The sequence below is a fragment of the Pinus tabuliformis genome, chromosome J (genome assembly GCF_031772625.1).
Source record: "Pinus tabuliformis cultivar Carrire ecotype Pingquan chromosome J, CPIR1, whole genome shotgun sequence".
NCBI classification, from domain to species: Eukaryota; Viridiplantae; Streptophyta; class Pinopsida; order Pinales; family Pinaceae; genus Pinus; species Pinus tabuliformis.
In genome coordinates this window covers 253,390,456-253,401,056 of record NC_142295.1, presented here as the reverse complement: position 1 = coordinate 253,401,056, position 10,601 = coordinate 253,390,456, and the positions used below count along the sequence as shown (strand labels likewise).

At 30.5% G+C, this 10,601-nt stretch overlaps 1 protein-coding gene across 1 annotated transcript in view; it reads right to left on the bottom strand.

Moving 5' to 3' along the window:
- Nucleotides 1–8,903: 8,903 nt before the first annotated feature.
- Nucleotides 8,904–10,601, bottom strand: part of LOC149226724 (uncharacterized protein At4g15970-like) — a 32,835-nt gene continuing 31,137 nt past the window's right edge. The window contains exon 3 of the mRNA XM_089375358.1: nucleotides 8,904–9,810. Within this exon, the coding sequence (XP_089231484.1) occupies nucleotides 9,277–9,810 (534 nt within the window). The 3' untranslated portion in view covers nucleotides 8,904–9,276. The remainder of the gene's footprint in view (nucleotides 9,811–10,601) is intronic.

Sequence of the window (10,601 nt, the reverse complement as noted above, 5' to 3'; positions counted from 1 at the left end):
TTATAAATATTTTGAGGGATTACAGACTTACATGATGATTTGTTGGTTGGGTACACGACCCTGGCATTTTAAAGGGTTCTTCAGAATTACGCGAAAACGAACTTAACGCAAAGGGATTATTGAACGCTTTTTGGGCCTTCAAAAACCCTAAGTAGATTAATCCTACCAGTGTGATACAGAGCAAGACCACGTTCACGTTACTCAGCTTGCTGTGATTGATCGCCATGGAAATACGCCTCATTTTCTTTCTTTCCAATCTTATTTTCAGCTCCGATTAAACACACACAAAAATTCTTGAGAACCAGCGTTCAAGATTCTCTGAGGAACAATCTTGGCTGAAATACCATGCTGCTGCTTCTTCACCGTCAAATTCTCAGATGACCATGGAAATTGGCATTCTGCAAAGAAGTTCTCAGATGACCATGGAAATTGGCATTCTGCAAAGAAGTCTGAGAAAATTAAGGCTCGGTAGTGCATGATGAAAACCATCGGATTGGCAATGTACAGATAAGGGTGAGAAAAAGTAGTGGTCATTATGAATGGTAGGTTATTAAAGTTTCACCATACTACAATTGACCGTTGGCACTCACTGGAATTGGAAACTGTAACAGCTATGAAAAGCTCTCACAAGCAGGCATCTTTATGGATTTCGTAAATATCTCGAAATCAGATTCTTCTAAGAAAAGCTTATGCAATGAAATTCCAAAATATTTTCAAAATGTATAATTAACACAAGTTCAACACCCTCAACCTACGAAGTAAGATGTGCGCTCAAACCGGGAAATTCACTTTCACATTACGCGTAACATGAGGATGATATTGTTCGGCCACCCTCCATTTTAAGGTTGACCGTGCTTATAGGATGCCGAAATTCACGAGTGGGATGTGCGCCCAGGCCTGCATATTCACTTTCACATTACACGGGACATGAAAAAGCTTGACTGGTGAAATTTTTCGAACACCACTCGTTTTAAGGTGATGTTTTAAATAAGATGGATTGAGATTGAGTTTCAATGTTGAATTATAAATTGATTTACTTACCTGCTCAATGTTATTATCAGAATTATGTCAATGTTATTATCAGAATTATGTAAAGTTTGACGTGAAATGGAGATTTGACATGAATGCTTTACATTTCATTTTTTTAAAGATGAAATTTGAATTAATGATATAATGAATACTATGTTTTACACAAACCAACTGAATTACATCTTATTTGATGAGATGAGTGCATTTTATTAGGAAAAAATCATTTTTATTTTTATGAATTATTTATTAAATTTGATAATTTTTTAATTTTTTTAATGATAGTTTTATAATAGTTTGATATGAGATCGATTCTGACCACTACCATTATAAATTATAGACAAAAGATGAATAAAGTGGATTTTAACACTTGACCTTCTCACTTTTATATTTCATCTACATGGATGAAACCAAATATTTCCATTAAAAATGCATAAATTTTTTTATTACATATTCAATATAAAAATGATTAATACTTTTAAAATTATTATTTACTTTTTTAATAAGAATTTTGTATATATATCCAATTTTGCGTTTTGATAGCAACAAATAGATCAAATAGGTACATCTCTATATCTTGGAAAAAATTTAGTGATCAAAGTTATTCAACAAAACTATATTTTTTTCCAAAAGACTCTAAAATAGATAACAAAAAACTGGGTTTTTGTAGGTCTATACCTTAAAAAACTACCCTACCAAAAAACAAAATTTACATGTCATGTTATAATTAATTGATAATGTGGTCCTTCATAATTATGTAACGCCAATCCATTTGGCTCAAAGGAATAGGAGAAGGCCAGATTGGACCATTTATTTTCAAATCTCTCAATCTTAATTACACCCTTTATTAACACATACGTCTACATCTTTATTGAGATATGAAGAATATGAAAATATGTTATTCAAAAGAACTCTTCAACTTATTTTCTATTGTTTTAGTAAGACTTTTTCCTTCACCAAATCTTGAGTAAGAATGAGGGATTCTCCTAAAAGAGTGATTAATGTTACCCATTTCTCTTTGGCTAGTTAAATCCTCTAGTACTAAGCATAAGCTTTAGCTTAATTATATCTAACGCATCCTAAACACCAATAATACTCTACAACTTTGTCTTCTTCGAACTCATAAAACCCCCTCCTCATGTTCCTTTTAATTTTATTATTTCTACGAAATATAAAAACATTTAATGTTTTATAAATTATTTATTAAATAATTTTATTTTTTTACACTTACTAAATAATATGAATACTTCAAACTGTATATATTAAAATTTAATCAATCGTATGTAATTTAAAGTATTCCGGTAAAAATAAATAAACTCCACTTTTCAACAATTACCCTATCCACTACAAACTTGAAATGGCATGGAATGACTTCACAATGTTTGCAAGTGGCATGAAATGACTTTACATTAAAGCCTACGCAGAGAAAAATGATACAGATCAGAAATACATGGAAATTTTAACTGTGCTCTTCACAACATTTCCCTACCCTCCTTATATTACCACATTATTTCATTCTTTCTTTTATCAACTTGTGCCTCGTGTAACTTACACTATCATTCTATAGTGTTCATCTTATCTGCTTGTACGTCATTAGAGACGGCATGTTGCAAATATTGAAACGTCATCAACTTAATGGAACAAAGAATGTTACATTGTTAAAAATACAACACTTAGTTAAAAAAATAGTGGACCCATATTCGTGACAAAACTTGTATTTAAATAAGACATTTTCATAATCGAGTGTGTTTCTAAAGATTATCTCAATAATAAATGTCTATTGAAATTGGAAGAAGTTGTGAAATTTTCATATAGATATAAATATTTATATAGGATGTGTATCTCTCTTAGTTTCTTCAAAAATATTGACAAGGCTACCATTGGCATTGACAATTCCTTCAAAAATTTCTTCCTCCCAATATTCCTTTTGAAGAGAAAAGAGTCGAAACCATATTATGGAAGCAAGGTATTATTCCTTCTCACAATTGTATCACTCTTTCTAAATTCGCATAAAGAGCCGCACATTATTAAGAAGAAAGGCTGTAATTCCAAAACCCTGATTCTATCTTCCATGTTGGAAAAAATTACTATGAATAAGCCCTTTTCTCCTACCTCTAAATGTATTTGTCCCCTAAGGTTTCATATATATTAGATCCAACTAATTTAGAGAGCCATATTCCTGTGAACTTGCAAATCAGAGCATGATCTTGCATATATTGATTTTGGTAGGAGACAATTTTGAATTTTATTTTTCCAAAATGCTCGAAGCAATGATTTCTTTAACTGACGAGAAGCTCCATTACATCTAGCTAAGCTTTCAAAATGATGTGAATGATAAGGATTTTGGAAGAGAATTTCAATAGATCTGTCATTATTATCAATTGTTAAGACAATCTAATAGGAGGGGGATTTTCCCCCTCTTGTAGAACTAGATATGCATGGATGCACAAAAGAAAGCATAATTTAAAACTCTAATAAATCCAAGCACAAATTTAACTAAAACTTGGTTACTAGTTTAGAAAATTTCATTCATGATAATTATAGAATCTATCGTTCTGGTGCATAGTTAAAATTTGTATTGGATGATATAAAAGTAATTTGTAGATCATAGAACATTTTAGTTTTTGTAGCAAGTGTAGCTTAAACATAATGTTATCATTAGTTCACCTGTTGCATAACTAATTCTTGCAAATACTGAGCTGATGCTTCATAATATTCTGAGTTCATATTGATAATTTGTTGAAGGAATTTAAAACTAATTAAATTACTTGACAGTTTTGGAACCCTTGTTGAAGAAGTCACGGAGGGAAATTAGTTCAATGTATATTAAAATAGAGATAAATGCATGATAGATTCATAATGGATTTCTGATAATAATAGTGACACGGAAATAGTACAATCAATTTTTACAATAAAATAAACTATGGGCTTCTAGGGAGATATTGAAGAAAATCAAATTACCAATTTCATTAACAATTATCATTTTTTCTAATATATTGGCCCGGGAGAATCTTATTATGATCATATCTTGAATCATTTTTTTTAAGAAAATTGTATTATGGAATGTTTTTCATCGTTATTTGATTTTATTTTTTCTATCAATTAAATATCAAAAGCTTGTATAACTCTTCTAGAGATTAAGCAACGCGAAAATTTGAATATTAATTCTAAATTTGAGGAATCTCAAAATTCACAATTAATTCAAACACTACAAGAACATTCTAGTGCATTTTCATGGGAGTACACGAATATGTGAGATATTGATCCTAATTTGTATTCACCATAGCTATATTCAAGAAAATTATAAACCTAATAGATAACCCCAAAGACATATGAATCTGATTTTACATGAAATTGTAAAAAGAGTTGCAAAAAATATTGAATGTGAATATTATATACTATACTTTTTTATCTTCAATGGGTATCACCATTACAAATTGCTCCCGAAAAGAGTGGTAAATGGCATGTTTTTATATAGTATCGAGAACTAAATAAAGCTACCTCCAAAGACCATTTTTCTCTTCTATTTATAGATCAAGTTTTACATACATTAGCGGGGAAAATTATTTTTCTTTCAATGATAATTTTAATGGTTATAATCATATCAAAATAACTCTAGAAAATAAGGATAAAACAACATTCACATACCCATCAAGGACTTATTCTTATACAATATTACCCTTCAAGTTATGCAATGATCTTTCTACTTTTCAATAAGTCGTTTTAGGTATTTTCTCTAACTTGATCCATGACATTGTAGAAATATATATATGATTAAAAACTATTATAATACTTTTGAGGAAGCATTGAAAAATATTTAAAAGGTTCTTATTAGATGCCAAGGAACTTATCTTTAATTAAGTAAAAAAAAATGTCCATGTTATTCACTAAAAATTGTTTTGGGTCACTATATTTAATGCGGAAAAATCAAATTTGATCCCCAAAATACAAAAGTTATTTTTAAACTTTCAATACCTAGGACCCAAAAGGATGTAATAATTTTCTTGGGCCATGCAAGTTGCAATTCATATAAAAAATTTAAAAATAGCCTCATCATTATTTAAACTACTTTTTAGAAATAGTGAGTTTTTTTGGAATATTCTTGGCCAAATAACTTCGATACATTAAAGTAGAAACTTTCTAAAGAAATTATTTTAATATAGGCACATTAGTCTCTTCTTGTGCCTATCTCTACTAATGTTTCATACACTACATTGGAAATACTTTTAGAACAAAATGTATCAAATCCCTTTATGATACTAATGGCACTACATTAGGCACTACATTAATAGTTATGTTACCTTTATCCATACTAATCATTCTTCCATCTGATATTTGATGAGCACACGAATACACAATGGAAGAATAACTACATGGATTATTTTACTACTAGAATTCAATATCACAATCCTTAATAAGCCTCAACAAGAAAACATAGTTGCATATTTTATTCCCTGAGTCCATAATGAAGGTGAAACAATTCCTATAGATGATAATTTTCTACATGAACATTTATTTGTAATTTTTATTAAATATACTTGGTTTGTAGATATTTGTAACTATTTGGCTATAGGAAAGTTATCCCAAAATTTGTCACACAGAGAAAAGTAGGCCGTAAATTTCCATACTATTGATTTCCCTGCATGGAATTAGGCTTAGTTGGAGATTTCTCTCCTTCTAGAGTCATTGCGGCTATGTATATCCAACTTGGATGTCCTTTTCAATCCTGAGATGAGTCTCATGCTCTACTGATTTTCCACTCCATATTTGCTTTTCAACTCGACTCAGGTGACACTCTAACATTACACATCTCTTATATTATCTTTTTCCATTTGTCCATTTTTATCATTTGTATGTTGATAGATGGTTTATAATAAACCATGTCTTTTCATTCTTTTAATAGACTCTTCATCAAGTGTATTATATTTCATCTTTCTAGTTGAATTTCTTCCTCCCATACTGACTTGGCACTGGTCGACTTTTCAACTAATTATAAGTATCTCATGGATGTTTATCCCTCCATTTTCAACTCCATATTACTTTTGGTTGAAAATGGGGAACAACAACATGAACATGATTATTTTTTTAGAAAATAATCCCCAAGATTTTCTTTATTCCTTACAATGAGGTTGTAAAAATTGTTTGTAGACAATTTGTCTCTCTTCCTCATTGGAGTTCAATTGTTCATATTGTGGTACTCGATATTGAACTATACTTTTCATGCTCTTGCATATCAGGAATTTATACCATAAAGAAGTTATTGTAGATAAGAGCCCTCTGTGAAAATCCATGTAGAATTTCTCTTTGATATTTTCAAAAAAGTTGTAGCCTTCAACTACTTGTTTCTTGAAAACATATTAAAGTATATTTTTTATCCACTTGTGAAAATTTATCCCCCTATTGATAATATTTGATACTAACCATTCATTAGTGATATGTTGACACATTAGAAGGTTGGTCAATGTATTTCTTTAGTTCTACAAGGATTGAATCAATGAATTTCTCATGTGTCTCAATGAAAAAGTGTGACTTTTCCCTTTCTAATGACAATGGATTTATGTGTGTAATTATTTAGATAGTTGTTGACATTTATTTTCCACCACTCTTGTATCTCTTCTAGATTCATCATTTGTGTGTGCATTACTAGATTGAATTGGGTTCAAGAAATGGCAACAACAGAACCAATGTTGTAATTTATTGAATTTCATTAATAAGTTACCATCAAATCAATACACCAAGAAGATTCCATCCACACACACACACACATATAGATAGCACATAAGAGAGAGAGAGAAGAGAAAAGAAATAGAAGTAGTGGTAGACCAATGAAACCCCCTTTGTATTAAAAAAAAATAGTCGTTACATTCTTCATCATATATATATATATATATATATAGATATATACTATACTTTGATATTTATAATGTATTTCCACTTGGATAGAGTATAATAATCTAAATTCATCACCACATTGGGGATTTTACGTCTTGATCTCAAGTATAAATAGGACCAACCAACGAGTTTATTCTAATCCGTCCATATGTTCTTTGTGAGAGTAGAATGCCTTTGATGATCATTATATGAACGGACATCTTACACCATATCTATCTTTAATCTAACATCATCTTCTTATTCCCTCACTTGTTATATTATCAATAGTATTATATTGGGTTTATATTTTCATTTTCTTATTCAATTCAGGGTCAACTTCTGCTGAAGACAACTAAAAAATATATTCCTTATGTTTCCTAAGTGTGCCCACTAGAAGACAATGCAAGCCCTCATCTAAAGTTGGCCCGTTACCAAATATAAGAATAAGCACTAATCATATACCAAACTTCCATTTATAAAATGAAAACCTCAAGCAAACTTCATTCTCTAATTTGTTATATGATTAAATACCTCAAATAATAGGATGGAAAGTGGCATTAGGGATCCCCAAACAATAGAAATTCTCTAATGTTGATGTGAAAGAAATAAAAACCGTTTCAACATTGGGCATTGTTTTCCCTAACAATGGAAATGCGCCAATAGTAAAGTGAAAGAAATAAATACTATTATAATAGTAGGAATTGTTTTTAGGATTGGCACTAATTTTGCATTATTAATCTATTAAGAGCTTCATGTTTTGGGTGTAGGTATAGGTGACAAAAACTATATATATAATTAGTTGTTTGAAGGTTAAATACGATGAAGAAAAACAAATTAGAGATTCCACCTTTCAATTATCATACACACTATACAACAACCCAAATAATACCACTATTGTAGGATGAATATTTATTATTTCAAATAGCTAATTGTAAACAAAATCAAAATGCATTTTGATACATAATAAGCTATTTGGGGAAAATTAAAATTATATCTTTATATTCACCAGTAAAAAAGGCTATAAAAAAAGAATTTTACTCAGTAGAATTAAAGATGGCCTCCAATGCTCACTCTTTGGGAGGTTCTTGGCTCCTTAAATAAAATTGTCTTACGAAATCTACACTGATTTTAGTAGTGTTTTCCTCTACGAAATAGTTAAATAGTTATATGGACACCAAATTTGGACATTAGAACAACACATTAATTCAAGAGAAAAATTAAAGTTAATTGACATCATAATTCTTCAATAAATTATTGAACCATAACATTAGCTACCTTCATTGAGTATAGTTGAGGACTAATATAGGCATGAATTGACTTAAAAAACCTTTTGAAATAACTATTTCATTGAGTGAACCGTTGGATTTCCCAACATCATTGTTAATATCTCAATGCCTTTTAAAGGACTAATATAGGCATGAATTGACTTAAAAAACTTTTTGAAATAACTATTGCATTGAGTGAACCGTTGGATTTCCCAACATCATTGTTAATATCTCAATTCCTTTTAAAGAACTAAGTGCATAATCACACATTTCATAAAATTATGATAAACATTTAGTTTTTCAAATAGTGATATCGACACTTAACCTTTAGCTTTTACGTATAATGGACGCTTCTGAACTCTTAAGATGTTCTCAAAGATGATTTTTTAATTAACTAAGTGCACAATTACACGTTTAAGATAAACATGTAATTTTTCAAAGGGTGATATTAATATTTAACTTTTAGTTTTCATGTATAATTGATCCTTTTAAGCTTATAAGATATTCTCAAAAACGATTTTTGATATATTTGCGAAAACAAAAAATTAAGGTCCAAAGCAAACAAAAGTGGTATAAAAAAGTAGTACCGAACACAAATCAGTGTTGCATTACCTTCATTCTTCTATATCTTTTAACTCCAGTTTTGTTAACAATGGGAGAGCTTGGCTTTGGATCGGTGTCATCAAATACACAAAATACACATCCTTTTTCCGGAATAGAAAACCCTTTTCCACTCCTTTTATCTGTACTAGAAAACCCTTTTCCATCGAAAAAATTCATTGTCCTTGACACTTGGCAAATAAAGATCTCTGTGCAATGTAATTGCAATTATTTGTTAATAGCATATAAATCTCCACTTGCATCTCTTCTTGCTAATCTATTCTCAAATGAACCCAAAAAAACAATATAAAAAAAATACTACAATTTTTCTTTTAAGTATTAAAATTATTGCTTGCTCTCGTACCATAACAAACACTACGACAACAAATCCATGAATATGACACACAAATAATAAACATCTATAAACTAAATTAATGAAGAGTGACAATTTGGAATATTTTCAGAGCCCAGCTTTACACTGCTCTAAGTTACTCTCATGAATGACATTGATAGGTCAAGGAAACCATCGACGCCAAAAGTGCCGATAGTGCCGGGTGCGCCTGCATGCCCTTGCAGGTGTCCAGTGCAATTTCTTGACGCCGTGATGGCCCGGTGTTGGATGGCTGTGCATCATATACCTTTTCCAGTCGGAGAGTGTGTTTCGCAGATCATGGAGCTTCGGCTCCAGTCCTCTGCAGCAGTTGGCGTGTACGGTGCACACCTGCTTCAAATCCGAGCTTTTCTGGCAGTACCCTCTGAAGTATTCTGTATCCAGGAATATGACTTCCAGGCATCTGCGCCGGATCTCTTGGAATTTGATCAAGTTTAACACGTCTTGCTCGTTTTTTCCAGGATATATTGATCGCGACTGATACCAGAACTTGAAGAAACTGATAGTCCGTTGGTTGGAGCGAACGTACAAGAAGCCACAGTTGGGGAGGTTCTGGAGATCGTGTGAGTAACCTTTGTATTTGTCTGAAGCGAAATGAATGTCTGCGTTTGGCGAGAACCTCTTGAAAGGGTCCCGGAACCACAATATATCAGTATCCTGCAACCCAATTTATAATCACAATGTTATGATAATATTTCAAGACCAGATACATCCTCGTTTCTTGCATATAATTGTCAACGCAAACAACTGCAAGTATTGGAATTGGCAAGGATGGTTAAGAAAATATGTTTTTTATGCCAATGTAAACTTTTTTATTGATTTGATTGTCTAGTGATATTAGTTTATGATTTACGAAATTATGATTTAAATATTAAAAATCAATTCACAAGCCCAATCAACCTTTTTCACAAAATACAATTCTCAAAAAGCAGAGACATGTATTTTTCTCAAGTTATATATTCTATACCGTAAAACATGCGTATTGATTATGTAGATATATAAATATACAAATTTGTAATTTGTTACATTAAGAATTGAATTTGATTGCATATCACAATAATCATTTCTCATAAACTACTTGAAATAAATTCAATTCACATTCTGTTATTTCTATAAATTATATATTCTATACCGTAAAACATGCGTATTTCTTATAAATAAATATAGATTATGTAGATATATAAATATACAAATTTGTAATTTGTTACATTAAGAATCGAATTTGATTGCATATCACAATAATCATTTCTCATAAACTACATGAAATAAATTCAATTCACATTCTGTTATTTCTATAAATTGCTTGAGAAAAATTCAATTCACATTCCAACCCAATTTTGATTGCATATCACAATAATCATTTCTCATAAACTACATGAAATAAATTCAATTCACATTCTGTTATTTCTATAAATTGCTTGAGAAAAATTCAATTCTCATTCCAACCC